Source organism: Scomber scombrus, chromosome 9, assembly GCF_963691925.1.
Source record: "Scomber scombrus chromosome 9, fScoSco1.1, whole genome shotgun sequence".
Lineage (NCBI taxonomy): Eukaryota > Metazoa > Chordata > Actinopteri > Scombriformes > Scombridae > Scomber > Scomber scombrus.
Window position 1 is genome coordinate 23,584,862 of NC_084978.1, and position 24,009 is coordinate 23,608,870.

Here is a 24,009-nt window from a genome sequence, read left to right on the forward strand (position 1 = left end):
CTTTAAAGTGTTCCCTCAGTGTGACAGTGTATCAGTGTAATCACAGGTTATGTTTGTCAGAGGCATGGAGAGCAGAGGTCTCTCTCACACACACACACACACACACACACACACACACACACACACACACACACACACACACACACACACACACACACACACACACACACACACACACACACACACATCCCACGTAGCCACGGGTTCACATTGCGGGCGCGTGCTCGTGTGCGCGCTCCCACAGCCTGTTGTGTTTTTATCAACACGGAGACCACTGTGGCCTTTACGGTGATTGAGCTGACCAGCTGAACCACACGGGCTGTGTAAACCATGGCAGACGAGCAGGAAATCATGTGCAAATTAGAAAACATACTGGAGATACGGTAAGGCTCAGATATTGAATGAACACGAATGGTAGCCAGGTTGTTTGAGAGACGTTATCTTTGCTAACGTTAGCAAGCCACGAACAAACCCCCCCTGGCTCCGCTTTTGTTTCCGAGTTAGCTCCTTTTAGCCGGTCTGCTGCCAACCCTTTCTTTAATAGCTGTCTGCTATTGTAGTCTCACGTTAGCTCGTCACAGGTACTACGACTGGCAAGAAATCACTGCAGGCTAATAAATAAAATACACACAAGTTGTAGCTTGTGTGCGTGTTTGAATCACATAAGCATCAACCTTCCAGATGTGTATCAATAGAAAGCCAGATGTGCGCCGCTAATTATTACAATGGTTGAGCTAGCTAGCTACTTAGCTGGCGAGCTTAGCAGGCTGTCACTCAACACGGTTTGTTTACCCTGATGTTTTCTTAATTAATAGCACAGTAACAGATGTGCAATGTAGTAATTAATATACAGAATATATTAATTCACCTAGGCGTAATTGGTTATTACTAATTAAATTATCATGTCTAATAATCATGTGGAAGTTTAAATCACTGCATAACAGGTGGATGACGTGTGGTGTTTTAGATCTTTTTTGTTTTTGTGAGATGTCTCTTTTTATCCTGTATCTGTGAGGGAGATAACCTGACAGCTTGTCTCTTTTGTCTGTGTCACCGGCTACAGGAACAAGACCGTCCAGATGCAGAAGATCAAGTCCCGTCTTAAGGTTGAGTTTGAGGCGCTGGAGTCTGAGGAGAAACATTTAAAAGAGTACAAACAAGAGATGGATCTCCTTCTACAGGAGAAGATGGCGCACGTGGAGGAGTTGCGGCTCATCCATGCAGATATCAATGTGGTGAGTGAGTGAGTGCCACATTCAGAGATGAGCACTCTCTATGTACAAGAAGTGGCACTAAAATCTCACTTCAGCTTTTAGATGAATACATTTAGCATCAAAATACAGAATACAGATGTTGGACAAACAACATATAGCCTAATACAGATATAATGAATTCAATTTAGTGCTTATATCATGGTATAATGTCTATTTGTGGTAGCAACTACCAATTTCAAGATTTTAAGTTTGTATTTTATATGAAGAAATTAATTGTATATTGTCTCTTATACCTAATCCCATCCTCTCAGATGGAGAGCACCATCAAGCAGTCAGAGAATGACTTGAACAAGCTGCTAGAAACAACTCGCCGCCTGCATGATGAGTACAAACCTCTGAAGGAGCATGTTGACGCCCTAAGGATGACTTTAGGTTTGCACAGACTCCCTAACCTCAACGAAGAAGAGGAGAAGCTCTCCCTGGAGTCAGTACACACACACACACACACACACGCACACACACGCACATGCACACTGAATTCCTTTGAGCAGATGTTGTGTTGCTTAGTAACTTAATTTGAGAACTAGTATGTGTTTACAGTCATGTCATCTTTAGGTCTCATAAAATATTGATGACATCTGTTTTCTTTGATGAACAAGTTTCATTTGAACTTCCTTGCCATTGCGCTTTTTCACATATTAACACAAAGTACAATAAATGTAAAATACTGTCTTTGTGGCAGAGTTACACATAATCATCATTATCATCCAAAGTGCTACTTTCCAGACTTTCAGACATACAGAACAGGACAAAGACAACAGAAACTCATTTGACAGGGTAAAGAGAAAGTGTAAAAAATACAGCCCATATACATATTCAGTGATCAGTGTCAAAGTACATTTGAGTAGCATGTCTCACAGAGTGACTGGATCAACAGATGATGGGTCAACATAGTGTTGCAGAACAGAATGTGACGCATTTATATCTAAAGTTGAAACTGTGTCAGGCTGTCAGAAACGTAATATGTTGTTGAGTCAATGTGATTTAATTTCAAGGGACAAATACTGATAAACAGATGTACAAAGTAGCATGTATAAGGAAAATGGACCAAGAATGGAGCCTTGTGGCACACCACATGTAACCCCAAACTGAGGAAACAAACCAGTCTCCAGACACTGAAAATTTCCATCCAGCTGAAGAAAACTAGTCCTGTGCAGTCCCTAAAATACTGACACATACTTTCAGTCTATTAATAAGGATACTTTGATCTGTAGTAATCAGTTGCTGAACTATGACCTAGCACCAGCAGCAGTATCAGTGCTCACTAGATATAATTCATGACCTGACGACAGCATCTGTCACAACTTCACTGTGTCTGAGAGACTCAGCAACACAACACTGGAAATGTATTATTATTGTGTTATTATTTTACTTGTGAAATGCACTTATGAAATAAGCCTACATTACTTCACTTGGATCACTTTTTTTTGTTAGTGTTGCACGCAAGCAGCTTAAAATATTTAGACACAACCAGAGGACAGAGAGGGATTTGGTTGCTATTTAAAAAGGTATAAAAGGTATTATGTTCATTTGATGTCGACAGTTAGGAAACAGTTTTGTATTTGAGATAAAGCAGTTCATTGAGAGAGATCAGTCTAATGGACAGTAACTAAGGACAGGGTGTGCCAGTAAACAAAGTCAGGCATATATCAGATAAAAGAACCAGTTTGCCTGTAATTCTTCTGCCAGATTTCAGTTGTTGATGTGGTCCTTCATCAAAAGGTACAGCTGCGAAGATGTAACATTCCTCTTCTTCTCTAACATGAGCATACATAGCAAATATCTAAATGCGTTGTCATTTTACATTTTGGTTCATAAAGAATTTTGTACATCACCTCAAATTGAAATTTCTTGACTTTTGAGAAAGCGCAGAACCATCGCTACTGCACAATGATAGCATGGTGCGCTGTGTGGAGGCTGAGGATGAGTTCATTTCTGGCCAGGTGTTAGTCCTCTCTTCTTCCCTCTTTGGCAAGGCGCTCCCTGATGTTCCCTGAGCTTATGAGATCCTTAGAAAGTTGCGGCTCACCACTGTTGTTCTTCAGTGCTTTTCTTTTGTAGACAGGACTCAACACACAGAGAGAGAGAGTGATGAAGGTGTCTGTGGAGATTTAAAACTATCAATCGCACATCTCGCTGCCAGCAAAGTAATTTTTGCCTATTAGAGCCCACTGTAATTGTATTTCAAGGTGCGATGGTGCAATTTTCAAGAAAATTAAATCACACCTCATAGGCCTGTAGGGTGTTAGGTACATTTTTATATCCACCCAAAAATGAGCACTCTACACCTCAGTAATAGCAAAAAAGAAGAAGAAGAAAAAAATCCAACTGAAATATTAACTTTCATATAAAAACCAGACTGACATTGAGTCTATCTCATTAATGTGAAATATCATGACATTAACGCGGTGCTTGTAAATACACTTTAATGTGGGGAGCTTTACTAGATCCTTGTTACAGGAAATACAAGCCATTAAATTTGTTCTGTGAATGCTCAAAGTTCTACTCTATCACAAACCTATTTTGAGAGAAACCAGAGAGCGTAATGAAATAGGATATCACTTTTTTTTTTATTTCTGAAAATGGGCCAGTCAGGCATAAAGTCCAAGGCCAAATTTCTTTCCCAGCCCTCCCCTCCCCTCCCTTCCCCTGCCCACACACACACACACACACACACACACACACACACACACACACACACACACACACACAAACACACACACACACACACACACACACACACACACACACAGACAAACTCACATGCATGCAAACACTCTCACAATGACTGTACTTTTGCTCAGTGTTGTATTTAACAAAAGAGGATGTGTGTGTGTGTGTTAGCTTGACAATAATGTTTTCCAATTTAAGTTTTCTTTGTGTGTCTGGTTTTGTCCGTCCACGTCTCTTTGATACACAGCACAGATGGGATAATCTCAACTGTGGTATGATTCATAAGCTTCAAATAAGATTCACAGCTAGCCCGTGTTTCTTTTCTTTCTTTTGCTTTCAACAGTTACTTTGAGAAGCAAAAAGCAGAGTGGCAGAAGGAGCCGCATGAGCCGGCCATCCCAGAATCCCTCGCTGCCGCCGCAGCTGCAGCACAGCAGCTTCAGGTGTCCAGGAAGCAAGATGCCCGCCAGACGGCCACCTTCAGACAGCAACCTCCACCTATGAAGGTATGGTAAAAGATCTGTGGAAAGGATGTTGAAAAAATTCAAATAAGGAAGGTTTAATGGTCAGAATTACTATAAGAGAAGGCATTTCGAATGAAAAAACACCCATTGTAAATTTCCAAGATACTACTGGTTGATAGTGTGCTGTAGATTCTCAACAAATGAGAGAATAGACTTTGTCAGAGAATACTGATGAAGTTGCTTGCTTATTGCTGATCTCTACAAGACCGCAGGGACATAATATGAATCGATTGCTCTAAATTCCTCCTCCTGTCTCCAGGCTTGCCTGTCTTGCCACCAGCAGATTCATCGTAATGCTCCCATCTGCCCACTGTGCAAGGCCAAGAGTCGCTCCCGCAACCCAAAGAAGCCCAAGAGGAAGCCAGACGAGTAGATCTTACACTACCTTCAGCTTCAGTAGGGTTTAAAAGGGAACTGGCCCAACACACTGATCTAACATCAGTCATGTACATTACCATATATGGCTGAAATAACAGATCTGTGCTTCAGGACAATTTCCACAGAAGGCCCCCACTTTAACAAAATGTATTAGTACCTTGTTCATAACCTGTCAACGACTGATCAAGGATCCGGTAATGTCTTCGTTGTTTGTTTTTATCAGTGCTTTGGATGTGTTTATATGTAACTGTATGACTTCGATAGTAGGTTTATTAGCCCCTAACCATGTAACTGCAATAATGCAAAAAGAAACTTGACAAAAACGTCCAAATAGTTTTGCCCATGTTGCCATTGTTTATAGCCTTAGATATCGTACTGTATTTTTTGTTTTGTTGCTGTGTTTGTTTTGCAATGCATGCGTGCTTCCATGGTTGTCTATTGTATCATTTTTGTGCCGATATGAGAATCTAACATGTTATTTTAATGTTTACAGTGTTCAAGTGACCACAAAACTGGAGAAACAAAAGGCCAGACCCATTGACTTTAAATAGTGTTGTGTGTTTAACTTTAATACAGTGATATGAAAATAAATGGCTGTTTTGTATTAACCTTGTTACTATGTCCTTTTTCATTATGTTTGTCCATTTCATTCTCGTGAACGCAATATTTTAGGAATGCATGGAGGCAATTTGCTCAAATTTAGCACAAATATCCACTTGGGATTCAAAGGTGAACAGATTAGATTTTGGTGGTCAAAGGACAAAGTCACTGTGACCCCACTTCCATCCCCCTCTCCTGAACAGGATATCTCAGGAATTCCTGATGGGAATTTCATTACATCTGGCAGAAATGCCCACTTGCACTCAACAAGGAACTGATAAGAATTTGTTGGTCAAAGTTCAACATCACCGTGACCTCACAAAATACATTTTGGCCATCACTGAATAATTGATGTGCTAATTATTACAAAGTTTCACATAAATCTCTAACAGGATGAAATGAAGTGATGACATTTTAATAAAAGTTAAAATGTCATCAACTTCATGTGTGACACTAAGCTTGGGTTCCCACCTTGAAACTGTGGTGATTGTATAGATCTGAAGCAGGGCTGGGCGATACGGGCAGAATCTATTATCACAATATTTTTGACCAAATACCTCAATACCGATTTTTTGACAATATTGTAGGGATGATCATCAATGAGATTTTTGATAATCATCTGTAATGTGGATATAATAAATGACTAAGTGGATAAAGGCAGATAATAGAACAGTCTGTTCAGCTCAGAAAATTCAATTTTTACTGTAATGCAGCCTTTAAAAGCAGGAAAAGACAACACTTCTTTCATATCACGATATTACCATATTTAAAATCTAAGACAATATCACAATATCGATTTATTGCCCAGCCCTAATCTGAAGCATTTTCTACTATCATGGCTACAACATTGTCAGAATCAGCTTTATTGACTAAGCATGTGAACATACCCAGTAAAAGGAAAATGCACTTAAAACCTTTGTTAAATTCAAATTCAAAATCTTTACTACAAATATGTGTCTGGGCGGACACAGATGTAAACTGTAACCTAACTGGCTGGAGGAAGCAAACAACCGTGAAGCGATATTTCAAGTTTACACAATCATCAACATATGCATCACTGTTTATTGGGCAATTGGGTGTGCTCAGCCTGTGTGTGCAAATAAAGCAGCAGGAACATGTTTGAGTGCCGTTCATTGTGTTAATACTGTGCCTGTCATGTCTGCAGCTATCTGTCTGAAAAAGGACAGCAAGGTTTTGCTAAATGAGTTCCTGTAGTTAGTATTTTTGTCAGAGTGACCCCTCATTTCATCTGTTGCCAGGGCAACTCACGTTCCTAAGTCGTTGCTACAGCAACCACAGGTTGCTATGACCTGCATATTTCCATCAAGTAGTTCCTCCCAAATCCATTGAGGGGCATCAGAGGACTTTGGAATATTTTGCACGAACACCCCCAGTATCAGACTCCTGTAAGAGAGAAAAAGAGTCATTTGGTTTGGTAAACGCAGCATCTGATCTGTTAAATTGAAGTAAATATAAGACAGTAAGATTGAGACAGTCTGCCCATAAAGTCACTTACTCCATAGCTCATGTGAGTGTTTAGTCTGCCCTTCAGTGTTTGGAACTGTAGTTGTGTCTTCTTCCTCCTGATAAAAGTTTTCAAGGCCAGAGCAGCCTGTTTCTGCTCACACTCACTGCAGACAGCAGGATCATGGAGCTCCACCTCTGCAGCCTGACACAGCACAAAAACACATCAGGCGTAAAAAAGGCGGCATCTTTTCTTCCCAACTGACAAAAAGTGGTAAAAGTGAGTCACTGAAGTGTATCTCCTCACCCTCCTCATCTTCTCCTTGAAAGCTTTGAGTCTCAGCATTGTAATGAGCTGAAGGGGGGCGAGCTGGGCTTCAGGGCCTTGAGACATGAGTATGGGGGAGGTTAGGTTTCTCCATCGGTTTGTACCGTCGGAGAATGGGACGTAACACTTTCCGTGACCTCTAATCCCCGCTAAAACTTGTCCTGTAGTTCCCGTCTTCTCCCTCCCTTTCTCCTCCTCCTGCTTTTCGAGCTGCTGCTGTTTGTTTGAGGCAACAGAAATCATTCTTCTGCAGTAGTTTCTCAGAGCCTCTTCCTCCTCCATTTTGTCCTAGAAGCGTTTTCAGCGTTATGCCACCGCACACTGACGCTAACACGGAGATGAAAACGGGCTGCTGTGTCTAACACACCAGTAGATATTAAAAATAAATGTTCACCACAAACGATACCGTTTTCTTCCTAACTAAGCTGTGTTTACCAAACACATCTTCTTTTTGTGTCTACACAACTGCAGTTCCTGACGACAGTGCGTCACTACCGCCATCTAGTGGGGAAGCACATGGACGCACATGTTTAGTTTTTCTCATATATAATATAATATAACGTAACATTATGTTATGCTATTAACATAACATAATATAATACAGTATGATATAATATAATATAATATTTATTGCAACTATAAACATGTGTAATGTGTACCATATTACATGTACAGTCACCAAGCACTTTATTAGGAACACTTCTGTTATAAATTCTACTTTAACAAAGCTTACACATTTTCAATTTTTGTTGACTTTGTCAGAAAGGTGATAATTCTACTTTATGTTTGTTGCTGAGGTCGTAATGTATGGTGGTGGTGTACAGGAGTGCATTATATTCTTTTATGTTGTTATCCTCTCTATGTACTGTAAGTTAAAAAATAGAGCATACTCTCTATGGCCTCTCCCTGCAGAAATAAAAGGTTAATAATATTGAAAAGTGTTCCTAATATTTTGTCCACACCATTAACAGAATGAGGTAAAATAATACATTCCAGACCTGTTGTATTGGACTGCATTATTGTATCTAATGAAGTGGCCAGTGAGTGTATATAGATAACGATGGTATCACTAGCAGTTTATAGAATTTTGATGTCAAAGACCCAGTTTAAATTAATGACATTCATTAAGTACTACTGTAATTTGCTTATTGCAATTTAAATGTGACAAAACAGTCAGTGGTTCTTATTTTGTCTATGTTCTTGTGCTGGGATTAAAGACATTTCTAATAAAAGCTAACCATGGTTATCCACATTTTATTGTTCCATTTCTGTGTTTCAAATAAATAACTAAGTAGCACTTGTATCTGTACAATGCCAGGAATCTGGACTCTTGTACCATCTGCGGTAAGAATGTGTTGTGTCACAGCCTCTACTCTAAACATGGGGCAGTAAGAGGACATGGGTTTGGCAGAGTAACAGCTGACTGGCGGCTCCTGACAGTCACGCAGCTGACACTTACTAAAATGGCTGCCTTGGTGTGAATCAGGAAGAAAGGGTGATAACAGGACCCATACTGCAAACTAACAGCCTTTCTCATTGATTATTCAGCTTTATGTTTACACTGGAAAACATACAAATGCAGCTGTGGGCCATTTGAATGTGCTTGACCAGCTGAAGAATTATAACATAGATACACTGAACCATGACATAGATAAGTCTTCATTTCAGTTTTGTTTTTATTCAGGACACAGAGAGATACCGAGTCATGCACACACTCACCAATCACAGACCGAGTGTCACAATCCTATCACCTTTCTAATTATAAACCAGAGCCTTGACTCTCCAAGAATGGAAGTTTAGGCAGGCCCATCTGTGGCCTAAAATTAGCCCCCCGACCAAAACACACACACACACACACACACACACACACACACACACACACACACACACACACACACACACACACACACACACACACACACACACACACACACACACACACACACACACACACACACACGCCATACTGCACACTGCACTTTTCACAACTCACAGCCCCTGTGGAAGCATCACACTCTCCTTGGAGGGTCTTCCACTCTTTCTTTCTTACTTCACATGACTTATGATGGAAAGTGTTTAACTTCTCTCCTCTTTTAACACCTTTGGAAACAACATCAGCAAGCAACTAGGTGAGTTGAGTGTCTTGTTACAGTCATAGTTTGCTGCCATTGAAAAAAAAAACCCACAGTGTAACTTTGTCTCTACTGGCGAAAATCATTCTTTAAAAAAAAAAAACAAGTAAAATGTATTCATGTGGGTTTTGAAGTGAAGCAAATTATATCAAACTATGATATGTTCCTGTGAAACAGAACAGTTGCTGTGTCATTTATTAATAACCTGCTTTGTTTACCCCCATTTATAGTGGTAGTGTATGATCAGGGTAAGAAACTGTCACAGACTTTCATGGTGAAAAGTAAAATCATGGCAAATAGAAGATAAATCAAAGTGACAGGAGCATGTCAGATGTGTACGTGTTTTGGGTTGATTATCATCTCTCTCTCTGCCATTGCAGATGAAGGACTCTGACTTGCACTAGCCTGGAGTTACATTATGGTTCTGGGCCAAGCTGTCAACATGAGTTTGATGGACATTTCTAAGATCTTCTCCCTGCTGCAGCCTAAGGAGGAGGATGAGGACAACGAGCAGTGTCAGGCCTTGAACAACGCCGTGAACAGCGACAATGTGACTCTTCTCTCTGAGCTCCTGTCTCAGGAGAGTTACAGGAGATCTATCAATGCTCGGAGCGGGTGGGGGGTCCCAGTAACTCCCTTGCGCACTGCTGCTGCGCTGGGACACCTCAGGTGCCTGGAGGTGTTGTTGGAGCATGGTGCAGAGGTGAGATGTAGAGGGATTTTTGTTGTGCATCTTTAAGATAAGGATGATGAGATGGATCTTTTAAAGTGGGTGTGGTGGTGGCAGGTGGGATGCCACAGATGTGCCTGCTGGTGGGTGTAATGGCCAAAAGTATTTTGTTTAATAACCAGAATATACTGCACTCAGCCAACACCCACTTCATTTAAAAGCCAACCAAGGTTTCTAAATTGTTCCTGCAGGGCTTTTGCAATAAAGTGAAATACTTTTTTATTACACTTTGTACATTTAAACTGCACCAATTCATATTTTATATAAACAATGGATCAGATGGCTAAATAAAGTGAAAATAGTCAATCATAGCGTCAAACCCACAGATAATTACCCCCAGTTCACTTCAACAGATCCTTTTAATATCTTTAAGTTCTTTGTTTCCAGACGTAGCAGGCAACTGTTAGACCCATCTGACGCTATGTGCCCAGCACCAAATGAAAGACATACCAAGTTAGTAACTAGCTGGTTAACAGTGTGGAAGGTCCATACGTAGATGGCAAAAGTAAAATAATAAGCTGAAAGACCCCAAAACACTCCGTAGAGCTAAGGTTAACTGTGAAGATCTCTGTAGATTCACCCTGCATAGATGGGTTATGTTCTGCTGTAAAATAAAACTATTGATTACAATATTACCAAACCAACATTTGTCAGAAATGTGTTTGCTAAAACATGTTGGTGTACTGTTGTGTCACTCCAGATAGACTGTCTGGATGTGAAGGCCCAGACACCTCTGTTCACAGCTGTCAGCGGGAAACATCTGGACTGTGTGGTTGCCCTGCTGAAGGCTGGAGCCGACCCTAATGGCAGCCTGTACAACAACTGCTCGCCGGTGCTGACTGCCGCCCGGGAGGGTGACGTGGAAGTGCTCCGAGAACTGCTTCGGTTTGGAGCCGAGGTGGACGTCAGACCCAAAGTGCCAGACTGGGCCTCCAACGCCACAGCCTGCAGAGGACCTCTTTATATCTCAGCTGTGTATGGACACCTGGACTGCTTTAAACTGATCCTTCTGCATGGTGCTAACCCCAACTACAACTGCACAGATGAGAAGATGCTGGCCAGAATAAAGCAGCCGAAGACGGTCCTGGAGGTGTGTCTCCGTTATGGTTGTGGGGTGGAGTACATCCAGCTCCTCATAGACTTTGGGGCAGATGTGTATCTCCCTACACTGATCATTGACAAGACTACAAAGCAGAATGAAGCTCTGGTTCTACTGCTCAAAGAGAGAGGTGAGACACTACTTATAACCAATTGTGGACATTTTGTTGCGTTATGTCTCAAAATGCAAGAGTTGATCTAACTTTATATGTCTGTTTCTACAACAGTTTGTCCCAAGACGCTGATGTCGCAGACTCGGCTAGAAATCCGAAGATACCTCCCCTTTTCCAATAAGGGGTCTGCCATTGACAGTTTGGACATTCCTCTGATCTTGAGGACCTACCTGAAGCATGACACCTCTGAACTCATATGATGCTCAAGTTAACATCAAGAGAACAGGCCCGGTGATACTGTTTACCTCATTGCTGTATATTCATGACTTAGAATGTACCTTTGTCGAGTTTGTCCAACAAGAGGGACAAGGTGAAGGACGCTCAACTGATCTCATTGTACACCATGTAAAGTGTCCTCTAGAGGTCACTGAGCTGTCTACTGCTGTAAAGTTTTTACTTTTTCACATGAAGACTGGAGTTTGTTAATAGTTGTAGTTGTATTTAATAGATAGCATTTGAATAAATAGTTTGAGCAGTACAAAGCTTAGAGCAATGAAAGTGCCTCAGTTAGAAAATCTGCCATGTCCTAGGGAGGTGTAACACCACGGATGACCACTAGAGACCACAGTAACACTGCATATTCTGCTTGTCCAAACACCAGCCTTCTCAGTGGCAGTTTTTTTTGTCTCCTTGCATCACCTTTCCCTCTGATTTGACAGGTATATTCACACAATCAGAAATGTTCCTCAGTTATTTATACATACAGTCACAACTGGAGAAACACGCAGACACACAGGCACTGTCTGCATCACACCAGGATGTCTTAGATCTCGCCTGAAAATCACTCTTGCATCTGTGGACTTCAAAACATTAGGAAGCAGAACGATGAGCCTACACTTCAGCACGGCCAACTGGGAGAATATATTAGCATAAGTCTCATTACTTATTGATCACAGCAGTTACAATTTGTGGTTGGAAGTTTGTTGCAAATTTTTCTTTGTGACTTGTCAACTCCATCCTAGAGAGGTTATTATCAAATGTTCTTAAATTGCAATTCCCACCAGTGTTCTGTGACATATGCAGGAGTTCATGTTTCAGCTATTGGGACCGGGAGATGATGTCACATGACAGGAAACCCAGTACAATGCTCCCACTCACACTTTGACGCCTTCGACACATAGTTCTGTAGAGGTTTTATTTTCAACAAAAGTACAGCTATATCAGATATGGATTTATTTTTACAGCGAAGTACAACATATTTCCAGTGCTTCTGATTACATCAAAACATATAATGTACATACAGTTGACATCTCCACTCTCCCATTCACAGTTTCTGGATTGAATAGGCATTATTTTTCAGGTTTTTCATTTCTACAACAAATAATCAAACTCAAAGGCCAGCAAGAAAGAAAATGACAAAATGTTTGCATATGGTGACAAAAGATATGGATACTGTGAGTAAATTCTCTGTGATAGGCAAAAATCCAGACCTCAAACTAGATGGTAATATACAATGAATAGATTGTGATTCCAAAAAGTGGGGATGCCAGTCTTCTGTTAACTTTGTTGTCACTGAACACCACATCAAATATGGCTCATTGAAGACTCTGTAGTACCCTGACTTATCTCAAACAACACAAGGCTGCATTAATCAACTGCGAGGAATTCCTACTGAAGATGTTGCAATGCTAAATGTGCGTGAGCGTGGTTACTGGCTCCATGTACAACTGGGACTAAAAGGGACTACAGAAATCTAAGAACCTCTGATGCATTCAGTTGACAGTCTGCTAACTTGGCTGTCTTGGTTTATGACCGGAAAAGGGAAAGAAAGAAAAAAAGAGGAAAAAATGCACAGAAGGCTGTCCTCTTGCTGCTCTCAGTACAAGGTCAGAATGATACTTATATAAGAAAAATAAAACCAATATATACATCCTTCTAACAATGTGGCCAAAGTGGTAATATTTAATACTGCATTCAATAAATACAAGTGAGGAAATAATTTGTACTGTCAAGTCATTGTACTTCAAAGAATCATTTTTTAGAGTAGAAAGTAGAAACAAGAGCATGATGTGAATTGCAATGAAGTACTGTATGTGTGTGTCTTCAGGATTATGTTTATTTTTAGCTCATCCCAAGAGGTTTCGCATTTATTCAGCTCTTCTGCTTGACTACAAATCTATACACAAACGCCCATGATCAGTGCTAACTCCTATTTGGTTCACTGTTGTCATAGAAAAAATTATACCCGTTTTGCCTCAGCAGTTTAATGGCGTTCCAAGAATAACCAGCAGTTTGGACCATGACAGTGTAGGTTGGACTCAAAGAAAAGAAAAGAAAAATAATAAAGTCGAAGATACTGTTACAGTTTATAGTACCCATTATATCTGGGCAAAGAGAGCATCAGTGCCTTTCATTTCACCTATCAACAGTTAAGTCTTTGATTCAGCGCGAGGAAAAGATGTTTCCCCCCCTCTGCTTGACAATAAATAAAAACAGAAGCTACAACCGTGTATGTAAAGTGAGCAGGAGACAGGTGGACAGAGAAAAGAACTCCCTTTAGTGAGATGGCATGGGTTCACAAATGAATGGTTCCGTGTTTGTGGGGAATCCCATTGGAAGTTAAATGAAACTAAACAATCTGTTAAGAGTTGTCTTAAGTCTCATGCAAAATATTGGATGCCACAAGCATGCATTTTACCTGGTACTGAGGTCTACCGCACGCTAGAACTGGAACAACATTCGTCTCCAACGCAAAATACCAATATCCAAATATATGATCTGTTCTTTTTACATTATTTACAGTGTGTAGCTGATAAAGGTAAAATAGATGATTTTTTCTTTTGATTCATAACTCACTCTTAATAATATACTTTGAAATGTGCAACCTAACTTGACTAATGAAAATCTGGTTTCTACTATATATTCAAATTAAACCATCTTTCAGTTAAATAGATAACAATAAAGGAATTCTATGTGGTTTCTAAACATCTGAAATTAGAATTAACTTCTTTTTGTGCAATAAAATTACTGCTAAGTAAGTGTGATATAATATAATAAGGTGTTTTAGTCAGACAGCACAGTATCTACTCATATGGAAAAGGCCTGACCTCTAAGTTTCTGTCCGAGTGGATCTCATGCACCGGGGGAAAGAGGAATTCCCAGTGTGTATGAGAGAAAGAGAGATAGAAAGAGAGAGAGAGAGAGATGCAAGTCCCACACTGAAGGGAAAATACATGACTAATTCAAATCTGCCTGTGAAACTGAATAGATAATCACTAGTGGAATGCTGGAAGGCACTGTTAGATAGCATCTCTCTTCTCCGCAGCAGAACGGGCCAGCAAGTGCGTATGATTATGTGTCTGTGAGTGTGTGCATGTGTTTGTGTGTGTTTGCCTGCATGCATGTGTCTGTATGTTGGTAGAGGTGGTGGCGTGGAATAGGGAGGGGGGATGTTAGGGGGAGAGGGTGGGGGGTGGGCTTGGTGGGAGTAGCACGGGACCTGAGGTTATCATGGCCTGGGGAACCATATCTTTTTGCCAGACAAGGGAATTATCTTCCGAAACTATCTCACTGGGAGTCATCTCTACAGACACCAGCAGCCAACTCACCCATTTCTCAATTTTCTTTACTGAAACATAACATAAATTACACAACATACAAAGCAACTCTAAGGTCTTTTTTCCAATAGGTTATAAGGCCTATAAGAAGGCAAACAAATGACATAGAACAATATATAACTCTTTCATATCACTGTAGTGAATAGTGAAGATATATAATGATATATCACATTGCACAAGTTGTCATACTGTATATGTACTGTCCATCTGGTGATATAATTCAACACAAAATGTACTTCTGCATCTGTGGTCAAAATATAATCGCAAACCGTGGACAGATGTTTCACTTACATTCCAACTGTAGAAAAGAATACACCTTTTCTTGATGTGAGCAAAATTGGTCATTTTCTCCTCAGTGGATCTTGTCTTTTCTAATATCTCTGCTGAAGTAAGAATTGGACTCTATGGCAGCATCTTGCTCACAGCAGCTTCAGGGACATTGATGATTAAACAAATCAATCTGATCAGACCGCAGTCCCCCTGTAATTCACTTAATGGTGCCGAGCTAACTGCCAGAACATGGATCAGATCTGGAAAACAACGTGACAGGGAGGAGTGCCAAGATTTTGAAGCTGCAGTCTTTAAGGGATGCATGAATCTGACAGAGGACACCTGCATGCTACAGATTAAATTCACCTTCCTGCCTCCCTGCGGTATTGGCACACGCTCCTACAGAGAACTTTCTTGCCATAATGACTCACAACCTCAGGAACTGTGATAGTTGACCGGTTCATTTATCATTTTTTTTCACCATTTCCCCCTTGTGCTGGTTAGGGTTCACTCTAATGTCTCATGCTGTGGCATTACATGTTTGCATCACTTTAACTCAAATGAGACAAAAGGAACTGAATATGTGCTGTGCTTTTTTTTTCTTTTTTTTTTTTCTTTACAGTGTGAGCAATATAAAATTATTAAGTCAACTGAGGAAGTATTTTTACAGCTGACGTATGAAAGAGATATTATTTTAGACCTCGGCCAATGCATCAACTTCCCTTTCTGCTCTCAGTGGTTTTCTGGAGGTAGGCTATACTCTTTCCAAACACCCAGTGAGCTGCCAGCACAGTGCTACAGGGGTGGTCTCTGGGGAGAGAGGGGAGGGGCTCTGACACAAGGCAGGTGGACCGTAGCCTGCCTATCTCCTGCTCCCAGCTGTTTCATCTGAGCGGCGAGCTCTCCGTGAAATGCAACCCACAGCCCCTCGGTGTGATCGGATATGAATACCCTGTCAAAACTGGTTGGTGAAAGGATGTAAATATTCTATTGATGTTCCCACTATTGATTTGTTCCCTGACCCATCATATCATGGCCAATGGCAGGCTTCCAAAAGAATGAAGCTCTTCCTCTGAGAAGCACTGACTCACAGAGGCTGAGCAGGTGTGGGTAGAGAGATAGAGAGAGTGATGCAAAGAGGGAAGGGAAGGAGACACTGTGAACGTCATACTTGCTGAAGAGAGGGCTACTACACGTGGACAGCTTGAGAGAGTGAAGAGGAATGTGGAGCGCTGTGGAGTGATGAGGAGATCCAGACACAGACATGAGTAGAGCCTGTGATCAGCGATGGGATGGATCTAACTCAGAGGTGACAGTCGAGCTTCACAGGTCCGTCGGATGCCTCAGCTGGTGGCTGAGGCCTGTCAATATTCAATCTCACATTCAGAAAGAATGCAACAGGCAATTGCACATAGCAGCACAGCAGGATCTCAGACACAATCATACTACTACGGATGACCTGGTGTGGCCTTGTGTTTGTCTCTGGATGATGGATTCAAAGTGAAATAATACAACAATCTCAATGAACTCCAGGACATTCAGATGGTGTGATGATGCAGAATCCGAGGGAAAGAGTTCATGACGGTTGACTCGGCTGGAGAAGCATGATAACTAAGAACGTTACTAACATATATGAATTGTAAAGTTTCTTTTTTTTTTTCCTCTTTTTTTTTTTTTGAAATCCAAGTCTTCAGTCCTCTTGCTGCTTCCAATCACACTCTAAATTTAACATTGGTCCTTAACTTTGAAGTCTCTTATGTATGTGTGTTTTTCGTATTTTCTTCATCGTGGGACATGATCATCCAGTGTTTAGTGCTTCTAAGAAAAATAGCTGGTCCTTCAGAAGAGTCTATATATCTCTATTTCTTAAATGGAGCTAATCTACTAAAATTCTGCCAGAAAGGAGCCTGGCCTCTTTTGGATTGACTGAATTCAAAAACCTCTCCTTGTGCCATGTCCTCCGTTACCTCATACTGCCCCGCACTGAGGGGGTCCTGGGGGGGCGGGTATGAGGGGGGCGTGCACCTGTTTACACCTGGGAAGGCAGGTGCAAAAGAGCAAGAATGGGGGGTAGGGGGGACAAGGAGGCAGTGCAGGGCACAAAGCAAAAGAGAAAAGAAGGGGAAGTGGGTAGCAAAGAGGAAACATTGTCAGTATTGTATCTGAAACAGACACAACAGCACAACACCAATTCATGCTTCCACAGAGAACAGGCACGTAGACGTACAAAATGAGCCTTCGGTGTTCACATTCCTGCATATTAAACCTGAGATATGATACAGGATGATCATATGATGACGGCTGAATTAGGAGTAAAGCGAAATTCAGCTCTAGCAATGACACAAGGGAGACTAAAGATGCTATTCAATCAAACCGTGTCGCAGGCAAACAAGAGAACCAACAGATTACATCGGATACAATGATGAGACCAGGCATTTGGACAAGACACATTGTTCTTCCATGTTTGTTGACAGCACGTTTGTTTGAATAGCACCCTCAACACTTGAGAACACAAGAGTGGCGAAAATAGAGCCAACAGAAAGCTGTTAATATGCGTTTAACTACGGTCTACAATGTCATTTAGCTACAGTCTACAAGCATCACAACTATGCTAGTGTCATTAAAAATTAGATACAGTCAATATTTGGAGATGAAATATTCAAAAGTTGCCATGGCATCTTAGGAAAGACATGAAAAGTTGAGAAACAGTGTCCTTTTTTTTCTCTTTTCTTTTTTTTTTTTGTAATGGGCTATTTTTTTCGCCAAACACTGTTTTAGCAGTTAGAAGGGTTTGGTCTATTTGTGTTAGTGAAACCTGTTTATGTTGGATAGTCAAGACAATGCTTGTAAACAGATTGGACAGTGACTGCATGCTCCAATGCCACCGTTAATCACAACACCTCCCAATGCTGCTTATCAGTTGCCATGGCATCTTATTGTGCTAGCTCTAAGGAGAACTCTAATGCATATACCTTTATCATTTTCAAACCATGTCCATACAACATGGCCCTCTTTCTCAAGATGAAATCTATAAATGAATCTGAAATTCAAGAGAGTACTTCACCTTGTGCCAGCCATGTACACATACAGCACTTAGAAACACACAACATTTACTTCTGACAGACATCTACAGGGATCCTAATGTCAGAAAGAGACATTCCAGCAGTGGTCATTGGTTAATTATCCTTAATGGATGGTCATGCTTTATTGTGAAACTGGCAATAGCAAGAACATCAGTAATGGTAAATGTACAAACATCTAGCCTAGCGCTAAAGTGGCTAAATCTTAAAGGGTGATACCAGCAGTTCTGACATGTGGGTCCTTTGTCTGTGTTGCTTTGTCAGGAGTTAGCACCTTAAATAACTTGTTTGACATGATTTTTTCTGTTACTGAGATAGCTGGTGGTTGTTGGGGTTTGTCACTGATGTTGTGTTTTGACATTTGTGGCACAGATTTTTTATAAAATTGACAATGATACATTTACCTTGATTTTCCTCTGACTTGTTCCATTGTGTATTATATCACAATATAAAGTTGAGGCTCACTTGCTGACATAATTAAGACATAACAAAGAAACTACTGAAAAATGTTGTTGTTTCTGCTATATTTTGATGTAAATGTGAGCACCGACAGCCACCCTAACTCAGTAAAAGAAAAAGCAAACAGTTGTCTGAGGTATTGAATTTTCTCAAGACAAGCGTGACACAGAACCCACATGTCTTCAACACTGGTATCGCCCTTTAAACTCAATACTTCATGCAGAACAGCCCTCTGTCTTTTCATTGATGCTTAACAGCTGCTTTACTACACATATCAAATCATCCTCGTGTATTGGCTGACAAGACATTTAACTCAGAGGAAATATTGAAGGTAGTAGGAAAAAAAGCGAGAAGACATGAAGCCACATGACTTTTTCTAGCTTACTTAGTACACAACTTAGTCTAGGTCCATTCATAAGCGAGGTATGCGTGTTCAAAAAGAGGTGTAGAAAGTAAAAAAAGAGAGCAGGTTGAGGGGAGAGTAAACAGCGATGAGAAGACAGAGCACACCAGCGAGGAAAAGAAAAAGGAAATCACCTGATATCTTCTTGTTGCCTCACCTTTCTGTTTGGTCACCTTTCTCACTGTCATGGCTGCCTGCCGCTTCTGGTACTCAGAGATCTCAAAACCTAAACGAACAGTACAGTGTGTTGAACAATGTATCCACGCAGGAGCCACAAGCAGCAGCCATAAAAAGCACAAAATCTACCTCAATTTTAATATGAGTCTTAACCGGTAAGGCTCAGGAAGTTTACACATTAGAAAATATTTAAAAAACAACATTTCTAGCAGTAAATAAGTGCAATTTGCAACACTCACTTTATAACAGCTACTGTATAGCGTGAATTTTATGGACATTACATCAGGGAAAAGTTGCAAAAACAACTTGTGAATGAAACGAATGCTTTCCAAACAGAGAGATGTATGGAGGCGCGTGACTAACCGATTTTCTCGTCCTCTTGCACCATCTTCCTCTCCTCGTGGAAGGCCCTGAGCCAGCGGATCTTCTCCTCTGGCTTCTTGGCCAGGAAGATGTGGATCTCCTCGCTGTCTTTGTTGCACAATTTGAAAGCGTTCTTCACACTTACGTTGAAGTCATCGTCACGCCCGTCAGTGGCGTCCCGCACATCGTAGCGATCCATGTCGATACGGCCTTTATAGTACAGGATGTCCCGGCGTATCAGATCCTGGGGAAGAAGAGGAGAATATGTCTGTTATTGTGTGTGCGCGTTTGTTTGTGTGTGTGCCGAACCTTAGAGGTGTCAACAAGCATCCGTGGTATCCTGAGAGTCTGTCTTATGCAACCCTTTCCATCTGCTGCCCAAAACATACAAACACCCTCCATACACGTCGCAGAATGCCAAATTTCTCAGGGAATCTGCTCGTTACGTGATATCGCTAAATAAACGAAGGTTGGAACCAGGACTTTAACGCTGGCATTGTCACACAGCATTTAATGAGATACACAAGAGCAAAATAATACACTACAACTCTGCATCATTCTATTTTTGTCGAGCTTATAATAAATCATAAATATAATAATAATAACTTATTTGTATAGCACCTTTCATATAATAAATTAAGCTCAAAGTGCTTTACAACAAAAAATAAATAAAAAGGGCATAAAAGGAGTGTAGAGCAATGTTAGAAAAGAACCAAAAAAAAGAGGAAAGAAAAAGAAACAATGTAATATACGATGGAAAATAAAAATAGCAATCATTTTAATTTAGTAAAAATAGGACATAGTGAAAGTAGAATAAATACAATGTATTTAATTTTTTTTCATATCACCCACAAAGATTTAGGGTAATTCTTTGACTTTGAAATGTTATTTTTGATTCTAGAGATAGCGTAGTCTCATAAAAAATATTTTATTTATATTGTTCAACGACACCAGTAAAGGGCTGGGACAATTAGTTTCATCACTGATAAACCTGAAGACAATTTTTTTTGATTAACTGATATTGCTCTATAAAATATTAAAGAATAGAGCAACATGCACATCACAATTACGTAGAGTCCAAGATGATGTCTTCAAATTGCTTGTTTTTTCCCCAAAGACGTTCAATTTACTGTCACCTAAAACAAAGAAAAGCTGCCAATCCTCACACTGGAGAAGGAGGAAGAAGAATGATTGGTATTATGCTTGACAAGCTAAACAACTAATCAATCAACTTATCATTTCAGCTTCATGTTAGTACATCAAGCACAAATAACCTTAAGCAACCTAACTTTCATTATTTGCACAAATAAGACGTCCACATACAATAAATCTGTAGTCCATTGCCTTAGGAGCAAATAACATCCAGTCACACTATAAGGTCAATGAAGGTAAAAAAAGAAAAAAAATAGCATCTAATGAGCGTGCAGAGACAAATCTGCATCTGTGTGCTGATAAGAAAGAGATGGGAGGAAAAGATGGAAGGCAACATGCAACGTGTTACTAACCCACCCCGAGGGCTGCTGTTACATATGTAGTAGTGAGGACGCCGGAGAAAGAAGTGTACAACAAAGACGAAAATTTATAATTCAGTGTGTCTTGGAGATTTTATTTTTTTTTCCCCCAGTGGACCAGAACGGCAAACACATGGGGTGATCCGCAGACGTTCTGGAGTTCATTCCTGGTGCCAGAGATGTTTAACGGTGATTTAAGAAGGGAGGATGAGGAGAGAGAAACAGAAAGAAAGACAACGTATCCATATGTATGTTACTTTTTTCAGTGTGAGTTTGTGAAGTGATTGTTCCTCTGTGCGTACACGTGTGTGTGTGTGTGTGTGCCCGCGATGCTGCACTCACTCTGCCTCCGTGTCTGTTTGTGTGTAAGTGTCTGCCCGCATTTATGTCCGCGTCTCCCTGTGCGTGCATCGTCGAGTTTATCCGAGCGTGAACATCCGTCTGACAGGAGAGCACAGCCCTCCCGCGCATTAGAGCCCAAACGACCGCATCTCCATTTTGCGAAAGGTGCTGAGTATTTGAGCGCATCATCCTTGGGGGGGTGGGTGTGTGTGTGTGTGTGTGTGTGTGTGTGTGTGTGTGTGTGTGTGAGGCGTCTCATGCAGTGTTATGTAATCTATTTTGCAGCTCTCAAGTAAGGTTGAAGAAGTCACATTGTCTCGGAGCGCCTCTGTCATCGCTCAACTTTCAAGAACGCCGGCTGAGGCTGCGTTTTTAGCTTATCAGCTTGTTTTCAGCCGACAAAAGTCTTCAAATAAAAGGAGGGAGATGAACAAAGAGACAGTCAGCCTACCTTCTTACAGAGGACCAGCTGGTGATCAAAGAGGAAGAAAACTCGCTGCTGGCTGCGTCCATACGGCTGATAGATCCATGACAACTCCCCAGTGTAGATGAGCTCCGAGCTTCTGTCCAAGATATCATCCCCCTAGACACACACACACATACACACACACACACACACACACACACACACACACACACACACACACACACACAAACACACACACACACACACACAGCGGCATGAAAACAGATACACAATTCATAAATGAAAAAGAAATGCAGAGACATTACTATGTAATTGATGCCACCGCCAAAAGTTAATAAGCCTAATGTCGTTAAGAGCTGTTAATAGAGAGGCTTATATTAGAAGATCAGTCATCCACTGCAAGGTTATGTCTACGTCTGAATGTCTTAAAGTGAATATTTATTTTTAGTTTGTGAAAAAAGAGAAACATTTAGGGAATTTAAGGATTTTTACAGTCACATGCAAACAATAAATCATGTTTTTTTCACAAATCCGACTAGAGCTTGTCAAAATCTGTGAAAATCTGCGGTGATAGTCCCGTCCTCCTGTTTATGTCTCAGTCTGAAAGCCCCAGAGCTCATAAAATCCATACAAAGTTCACTTTTTAAAGGACAAACATCTAAAGAATTCAGGGAGTGACTCTGGATATGTAAACATCAAACTGTCTGCTTTCCCAAAGTAAACATGGGCTTGTGGACAGCTGTAAGGAGTGAAAAGAGTACTTCCTCCTGCCCTTTTTTCTGTAACTACAAAGATTGACTACACACACCGGACCAGATTTAGCCAATAAAACAACATCCGTCGACATCAAATGCTCGGTAATTACTCCACAGTCAATACACACACACACACATACACACACCTCCCAGTCCAGAACGGAGGCTTGCCACTGGGCGATCTTGTCGATGTTTTCCAGCCTCCTCTTCCTCTCGTTGATCTGCTGGGTGACGTTCCGCATTACTGCCAGGGCTGCTGCCACGTATCGATAGTCACTACAGACACAGTGTACACATTATTACTCCTGGGGTATTAAAAGGTAAAAGTTATAGCTCTTGGAGACTGGCCACTCTTTAAAAAAAAAGGAAAAAAAGAAATGTATTGCACCAGTAGTGAAAGACACAGAGTGGCCTATTAAAGGACTAGGGGTTATAAACTCAAGTAACAACAGTACGTCTGCTGGAACGCAGTCAAAATAACACACCAGCATTTAATCCTAATCAGCTACTTTCTTTATCCACAGTTAACTCTGACCACGCCTTTGCTAACTGAGCTGGATTTATCCCTTTGGCTTAGATGTACTATGGATCCAATCCTCACTTTGGAAGATAGCTTGTGTGTGTGTGTGTGAGACAGAGAGCGGGCCTATATCTGGCAGATTCTCCACAGCTCCTAACAGTCAAACACTGTGATCTGGCAGGCCTCGCTGGCACCTGTCCCTCTCTGGCTGAGAATGCGTGGTTTGTGAATGACCTGGAGCTGGCTGAGACACGCTGAATCACTTACGCCGTGTTTGTGCGGGCTCGCACGCATGAGTTTGCACATCTGGATGATCGCATGTGCGTCTGCACACGAGACGCCCTCTGCAAATGTTTGTATTGTGTACTGCGCCTCTGTGTCGTGCATACAGCGTTTGGAAAATGGCTCAATTTATATTTAATCAGTAATCTATTTCTATACAGAGTTCTATGCAATTATTCATATGTGTGCATGTGCTGGAATGAAAATGCTGGTTATGCATTGTACTAATGTAGCTTTTGATTTCAATGCAACTGAGATTCCTTGATTAAATGTCTTCTATACTCTTCACATAAAGCTGGTAAAACAGTGCAAACATTTGTTTGAGTTCATGCATGGATAATCACTGCTCCAGCAGAATAAACCCAACACCTGCAACAGCTGCACTGCAACACAATGCTTCCACAGCCCAACGTTGCTTCAGTAATAGATTCTATTTAGACACAAATGAACCTGCGTCAAACAGCAACACATTCAGCAGATTAAACATGA

General features: G+C 40.9%; 4 protein-coding genes across 4 annotated transcripts in view; 3 read left to right on the forward strand and 1 right to left on the reverse strand.

Moving 5' to 3' along the window:
• efnb1 (ephrin-B1) overlaps positions 1-24,009 on the forward strand; it is a 271,344-nt gene that overhangs the window by 108,015 nt on the left and 139,320 nt on the right. The gene's annotated exons all lie outside the window — the stretch shown is intronic.
• On the forward strand, positions 253-5,463 carry zc4h2 (zinc finger, C4H2 domain containing). The gene is made up of 5 exons (XM_062426019.1): positions 253-383; positions 1,064-1,235; positions 1,526-1,698; positions 4,291-4,453; positions 4,731-5,463. The coding sequence occupies exons 1-5, from the start codon at positions 331-333 to the stop codon at positions 4,842-4,844; spliced, it is 675 nt and encodes a 224-aa protein (XP_062282003.1). The 5' UTR covers positions 253-330; the 3' UTR covers positions 4,845-5,463.
• LOC133986159 (ankyrin repeat and SOCS box protein 12-like) lies at positions 9,768-11,786 on the forward strand. The gene is made up of 3 exons (XM_062425958.1): positions 9,768-10,076; positions 10,804-11,332; positions 11,429-11,786. The coding sequence occupies exons 1-3, from the start codon at positions 9,792-9,794 to the stop codon at positions 11,572-11,574; spliced, it is 960 nt and encodes a 319-aa protein (XP_062281942.1). The 5' UTR covers positions 9,768-9,791; the 3' UTR covers positions 11,575-11,786.
• The window catches only part of LOC133985715 (rho guanine nucleotide exchange factor 9-like), a 34,942-nt gene continuing 27,604 nt past the window's right edge, over positions 16,672-24,009 (reverse strand). The window contains exons 7-11 of the mRNA XM_062425388.1: positions 22,865-22,994; positions 21,988-22,119; positions 19,684-19,927; positions 19,301-19,369; positions 16,672-17,236 (exon numbers count right to left, since the gene is read on the reverse strand). Coding sequence (XP_062281372.1) covers positions 17,061-17,236; positions 19,301-19,369; positions 19,684-19,927; positions 21,988-22,119; positions 22,865-22,994 — 751 coding nt within the window. The 3' untranslated portion in view covers positions 16,672-17,060. The remainder of the gene's footprint in view (positions 17,237-19,300; positions 19,370-19,683; positions 19,928-21,987; positions 22,120-22,864; positions 22,995-24,009) is intronic.

What these genes read in the sequence shown, in the direction of transcription:
- zc4h2 (XM_062426019.1), top strand. Translation starts at nt 331, where the DNA reads ATGGCAGACGAGCAGGAAATCATGTGCAAATTAGAAAACATACTGGAG. An exon ending in GAAAACATACTGGAGATACG is followed by an intron (nt 384 to 1,063) that starts GTAAGGCTCAGA and finishes CACCGGCTACAG; the next exon opens with GAACAAGACCGTCCAGATGC. An exon ending in TCCATGCAGATATCAATGTG is followed by an intron (nt 1,236 to 1,525) that starts GTGAGTGAGTGA and finishes CCATCCTCTCAG; the next exon opens with ATGGAGAGCACCATCAAGCA.
- LOC133986159 (XM_062425958.1), top strand. Translation starts at nt 9,792, where the DNA reads ATGGTTCTGGGCCAAGCTGTCAACATGAGTTTGATGGACATTTCTAAG. An exon ending in TGTTGGAGCATGGTGCAGAG is followed by an intron (nt 10,077 to 10,803) that starts GTGAGATGTAGA and finishes GTGTCACTCCAG; the next exon opens with ATAGACTGTCTGGATGTGAA. An exon ending in TCTACTGCTCAAAGAGAGAG is followed by an intron (nt 11,333 to 11,428) that starts GTGAGACACTAC and finishes TTTCTACAACAG; the next exon opens with TTTGTCCCAAGACGCTGATG.